Source organism: Hipposideros armiger, unplaced genomic scaffold, assembly GCF_001890085.2.
Source record: "Hipposideros armiger isolate ML-2016 unplaced genomic scaffold, ASM189008v1 scaffold_372, whole genome shotgun sequence".
Taxonomy (NCBI): domain Eukaryota; kingdom Metazoa; phylum Chordata; class Mammalia; order Chiroptera; family Hipposideridae; genus Hipposideros; species Hipposideros armiger.
The window spans coordinates 670483-676761 of NW_017731722.1; the positions used below are offsets into that span (position 1 = coordinate 670483).

The 6279-nt window shown below is 40.2% G+C and overlaps 1 protein-coding gene across 1 annotated transcript in view; it reads right to left on the bottom strand.

Moving 5' to 3' along the window:
• NABP1 (nucleic acid binding protein 1) overlaps positions 1-5498 on the bottom strand; it is a 14836-nt gene extending 9338 nt beyond the window's left edge. Inside the window, exons 1-3 of the mRNA XM_019662358.1 lie at positions 5431-5498; positions 3671-3746; positions 3200-3263 (exon numbers count right to left, since the gene is read on the bottom strand). Coding sequence (XP_019517903.1) covers positions 3200-3263; positions 3671-3746; positions 5431-5492 — 202 coding nt within the window. The 5' untranslated portion in view covers positions 5493-5498. The remainder of the gene's footprint in view (positions 1-3199; positions 3264-3670; positions 3747-5430) is intronic.
• Positions 5499-6279: the final 781 nt, after the last annotated feature.

Consider the following 6279-nt stretch of genomic DNA (forward strand, 5'->3'; position numbering starts at 1 on the left):
GACCACAAAGCTTCCAAACTCTATTTTTAAGACCCTTTTCTGGCCTTTTATTTTCCTAAGAAGGATTTGGTAAATTTTTAAAGGCAGTCTAATGGAAAAAAAAAAAAAAAAAAAAAGTTGTGCTAAATTATTTTTAAAAGCCAATCTTCCAACTGACTCTTTTGGATGGAAGTATGGATGTCTTTCTGCCAAACATTTTCTGCGTATCATTCTGGTTTTTGTACCAATGACCTTACAGCAATAGGCACAAAGAATTATTTTCGAGACTGTGCCTTCCAGATATTGTAAACTTCCCCTCTAAATAAAATTATAAGTAAAATATTGGCAGGATTTCAAGTCATTAAAAAGGAGAAAAGGTTGGAAAAGAACTAAGTGAGAACTATATAAAATTATTTCTGAAAAAGATGTAAGTACTGACTACGGTAATCTTGTCACCCTACTAAAGACTCAATAATCCCAGAGCAGTATTTAAAAATCTTTTTAACCGGTAAACTGAGGGGCAGGGACTGGAGAGGCGTGGGTGTTCCATTCCTGGCTGAAAGTGGTGCTTTTAAAGGCAAGGTTGTTAGATCCCAACTCTGTCCACCATCCAAAGTTACCATCAGAGGCTCAAAACTCCTTGGGAGTGGCCGACAGAAAAGACACGGAACTTTAGAACGTGCCAAGGTCCTGAGCGCCAGCCAATTCCGATTCCACAGACTACTACTTACAAGCCCTCTCCCCCACATCCCTCTTTTTATGCGCACCTACCCTCTGGTTAACCGAATAATATCCCCTGGCTGTATAAGACCTCCGATTTCATCCCACACGGAAATAGTGATGCTGCCCGTTTTATCTGCCACTTTGCATGATCTCACTTCATGGCCGTCTTTGGTTTTGGTCACGCGTCCTGTAAGGATTTAAAAATCAACAGGGGGGAAGGGGTGTATTATTAGGTAATGAGGATTTCCACAAAGGCTCTCTAACTCCTCCTCCGGGATCTGAATGCATCTGAAAGGTGGGAAGTCGAGTCCCGGGTACTCGGCGCAAGTAGGATCCGAGCCCTGGCCGGAGCCATGGAACCACGTGGATGGGGGAGGGGAGTGGAGGGGGACAGGGGAGAAGGGGGAGGGAGCCCCGGCTCGCGGCGGCGGCGCCCCTTCCTCCAGCCCCGCGACGCACAGGCGCCGGCGGGGAGGGCTGTGGACCCCACTTACCTATCTCCAGGACAATAAAGACGACATTTAAGTTTTTCAGTCCGGCCTTAATATCTTTTATAAAAAAAGGTGGGTCGTTGACCCCATTCATATTGAGGCAGGTGCGGCTACGGCTGCGGAGACGCGGGTGGGAAGGGAGCGGGACAATGCTTCCCACCCTCCTGGGCTAGGGGCGAGGGCGGAGGGGCGACCTTGGGTGGGGGTGGCGAGAGAAGGGGCAGAAAGCGGTTAGTCAGGGACCGAGAATGCCAGCCCAGACAACACTGAGCCTGAAAAAAAAAAAAAAAAAAAGGGCTCACAAGTTTAAAAGAAAAGAAAAAAAAAGGCGAATCACTCCGCACACCAACCCCGCTCCCAACCCGGAGACAGGCAAGCAAGCGTGGGAACTGCCTCCTTCTTTGGATAAAAGGCAGAAAAAAAAGCAGTGAGGGGACGCCTCTGCCCAGAGTCCCGCTCACATACACATGGGCGCGCGCCCAATCTGTCCCGGGCTCCGGGAAGGGACAGGCTGTCACAGCAACCAGAGAGCAGAGGCTGAGCAGCCAGACACCAAGCGTCCCAAACTGCGAATGCGGATCGCGCCCAGGCGGCCACAGGACCCCCGGGACGCCCCGCCTCTTATGACGTCACATAGCGCCTGCACGCCCGCCGCCCCGCCCGCCAGGCACGAGGGAGGGGAGAGGCGAAGGGGAGGGAGGGGGCCCGCTACGCCCGCGCAGCCTCCCTCGCTCCTCCCCAGGCTGTCACTGCGGCCCCGCCCCCTCAGCTTTCCAATCGGCTGTCGGCGCCGCCCCGCCCTCTTCCCGCATCGGTCGTTGAGGCGCAGCGTCCGCTTTGCCCTGCCCAGTCATCCTTCTGCAGACTTCTTCCACTCTGTCAATCCTGTTTTCTTGCATTTTTTTCCCCCTCAAAAGTTCAGGCCTCCACCGCTGCCCTTTAGTCCCGCAGTCACGGGGAACGGTTGTTGCGTTTAAAACCCAGTCGATACGTCAAAAAGTATGTCCAGTAAGAATAGGTTCAAGCAAGGGTGGCTGGTGGGGGTTGAAGGAAAAAACCTGGAAGGCATGAGTCCTTAGCTGCTTGTCTGGAATTTTAGGACCAGAAGGGAACTTGGAGATCAATTCAAATCGTCTCATTTTAACCATCCTTAAATTGAGATTCGGAAAGGTGAGGTAGTTTGCTGAAGGTCACCCAGCAACNGAAATTGGTATAAAAAAGGCATAGATAATGAATGCACTGCCCACGTTATAGGAGAAAAAGAGAAAGAGTGAATGGTGTATTGAGTACTGGCATTTAGTTCAAATATGGTTAATCATGTTTCAAAAGAGACAATATAATTCTAACTTTTTAAAGGAAAAAACAGCAGTCTTTCCCCACAATATGATTCCCACTATGTGACGATCATCAGCTGTACCAAAACATGTAGCTATCAGTTCAAATAAAACTTCACCCACCCTAATGAACTGCAACCACAAAATATTTTTCCTCAGTTATTTAAGGCTTCAAAAGACCTTTAACATGGCTTCAAAAAGCACTAATATGACATTTGAGGATATTTGAGGGATAAAGGCTAATCTTTTAAACAGGCAGCTATCAGCATGTGAAAAATTAAGGTGAGCTATTAGTCTGAAAAGGGTTTCAATGTACAAAAATAACCAGTAATTCTGCATCTATTATAAATAATCACTAGATTACAGAAATAAAAGTCAATGGAAATGTAACATGACATCACCAAAACTTAGATTTATTATTAGCCAATGCTCACCATTGTATTCCCAGTAACTGGCCCAAATGTTTAAATATATAAATGTGCTCAATAAATTAATAGGGTACCTGTTTTCTAAAAAATCAGCTATTTGGGAATTCCCTGTTTACCAATAGTTCCCTTTTAGTACTAATTTATGCCTAACGACAATTTTCTTCCTCTAAATTTTTCATAAGGGATATTCCCTTAATTCTTTTAACTGATCACAATTATGCAAAAACAAAAACAAAAATCTTACCCACTGCTCCAAATGTACCTGTACCCATATTACTATTCATGGAATTCTTCTGTTCACTATGTGCCTAAAAAGAAATTTTTTTTCATTTAACCAAATGCAGGTTTAAAAAACAAACATGTTCACATTATTGTAACAACATTATATATTTTTTTTTTTAATTTTTAAGGTTTTCTCAAGGAAATTTGTTATCCATTTATCCAAATCTATGCAATGTTAAAATATTCAGGAATGTTTCCCAAGTCTTTCATCTTACTGTATTTCTTGATATTACTCCTCACTCCTTAAAGTGCTAAATGGCAAATATATTTAATATATGACACTACAGACACATATTCAGACTCACAAAACATACAAAATGAAAATGACTTTTAAAAGATTCCTTTTAAAATTGTCTTAATTATGCTCTGGGTATGACAGGGTTGGCAAAATTAGCCTAATCCTAAAAATAGACTATATATTTGGATTAATTACCCCTCTGTTTTGTTGTCCTCGATAATCTGGATTGGGTTCACTGAAATTTGGCACTTCTGAATAAACCATACAAAATCTGAAAGAAAAAGGATAAGTTAACTGACTTCTGAAATAAAGTAATCAACCCTTCTTTATAAAACATGCATAACTTACAAGAAAATGAAGAATTTAGGTGTCCAATGAGTTAACTAAACAGCAACATGTTAACTATATTCATTTGTAACAGAAACTTCCTAAACGCTTGCTCCATAAAAACATCAAATATCTGATTGCCTACAATGCATAAAACGTTCTATTTTGTATTTTAATTCTTCTATACTGCAAAAATAAATTGTGTCAAAGATCAAGGACACAGAAACACATATTTGTCCTGTTTTTCCACATAGGCTGTTGCCACTGAACCATGGTTAGGGTTCCAGAGTGGTTTTTCCAGCAGTGGTGATGGATTTGCATTGATCCATTCACACACTCTCATCCAGTCCCTCTTTTGACCAATCACTGTGAATCTGCAAAGATAATCAATCATTCAAGGTTAAGAGCGGATTCTCCAGGCATGAATAAAGACAACTGGCTATCCCAACACTTCTTGTTAGTTGACTATGGTATATATTAACATTACGCACAAGCATTTTATTAGCTCCTCACCCCACAAACAAGAAATTAGAAATAGCTTTGATAAATGATAGACTGACCCTGACAAGTTAAGTCACTAAGAACTGAGTGACCCCCAGTGGTTCTTCACATAACTGGCGTCCATTATAAATACTTCTCTATATATGAAGGTCAGGACAGGGTCCTAAATCTTTCGGTAATATTGATGCTAAGACCTTTCATTACACGTTGCTCTATTACTATTCTAAATATAAACATAAGTGAATCCTAATTTTCCTCCTAGCAAAGACAAAGTGTTACCAGTTTCTGATCTTGAAAAGCTAGCAAGATTGCATATTTTTTCCACACAAAGTTCCTTATCCCGGCAGTGTGGAAGAGAATATTTATTTATTTATTTATTTATTTATTTATTGGTGCCACTTGTGACTTCTCTCTTTAAGTATTCTCCAATTTAATAGGCATTAAGTAAATGGTTAAGCATTAACCAAGCAGAATGGACTAATGATTTGACTTATTGCCTACATCATACTTTATATGAGTACATCCCAAATGTCTAGGCTAGCACGGAGGCTGAATTACCTTTACACCCTTAGAGAGGATGGTTCCTCCAAGTCAGGGTGGAGATTACCAAGGTAGTAGTGTATGGAAGCTCGCAATGCGGCTGCCTGTACGGTACCTAGACTGAGGATAAATACAGGACTTCGGTCATTGCTGCAAGTCCTTTTACCATGAGTACATATTCACCCATCAACAGAGTAAAAGAAAATTTAAACATATGGCCCAAACCCATACCTAGCTTATTTGGTAATTCGCAAGCACACAGAACCTATTTCAAATGGAACTTGTGACACCTAAAAAAGGCACATTCCCAAGGGCTACAGAAATGGTCTCCCTGGGGCTTGTCTCAAGTGCAGCTTCTTAATGTTCTTTGCCAGGAAAAACTGACATTCTCAACCACAGAAAAACAGTACTGATAGCTGTTCAATGAATACAAACACGTAAAGTTATTTTTATAGTTACGTTGCTGAAGTCATTCAGTTTACCAGTCAAAAACAAGCCAAAGAAAAGGTTTATAGTTTAGACCTATCAGTTATTTTAGTAGGTATGTGTAATTCATTCAATTACATTAAATGCACTTTAATACTTACTCCCCAATTTTTTGAAGTTCTCCACCCCTTCCAGTATAAAGTGTCAGACATCCTTTCCACATGGATGCATACCTGGAAAGAAAAGAAACATCAGTTTTGTAGAAATGTCTATTTCTTTCTACTTCAATTAAGTAAATCTTTACACTATATTTTTTATATTGGTTATGAGTGGGGATCAAACCCTCTGTCTACCATAGCAAATAAAATACTATTAGTTTAGCTTTGATTAACCTGCTATTTATTAAGAAATAATACAAAGAAAACTCTACTGACAAATTCTGACATAGACATCTAAACTATTAACTAATGCTGGAACACAAAATCTTTCTGGAAAGCAAGCATTATTATACTCCAAAGGTCACTTCTTAAGTCAGTTAATAAAGGGAGAACTTACAATTGCAGATATTCAAGTAGAAATTACTTTTCTATCACAGGATATATAAAATCAACACCTTAGTGTTTTGTTTTACTCCTTTACTTGGTCTTGTCAGATACTGATATAATTTTTCCTTTGCCTCCATAAAACACATAGGATTCTCAAGCTACAGAAAATTTGGCAAAATTTAATCAAGGGGCTAAAGAAACTAAGATCACAAATCTTTCACCTATTGCCTTTCCAAATCTGCAATTTTTAGCACCAACTTGGCTGAACAATTATTTGCTCTGAACAATTTTGAATGCAGACAGCATCATTAGATAAAATAATCTCATACACAAATCTAAGAAAAATGTAAATTAATATTATAAAATCAGTCCAAGGTTTGGTTTTCTTTCAGTGGTTCTTTGTACAACTACTGTGGTAATTTCATGATTTAGAATGATAAATTTTAACTAAGTATAGTGATAGTT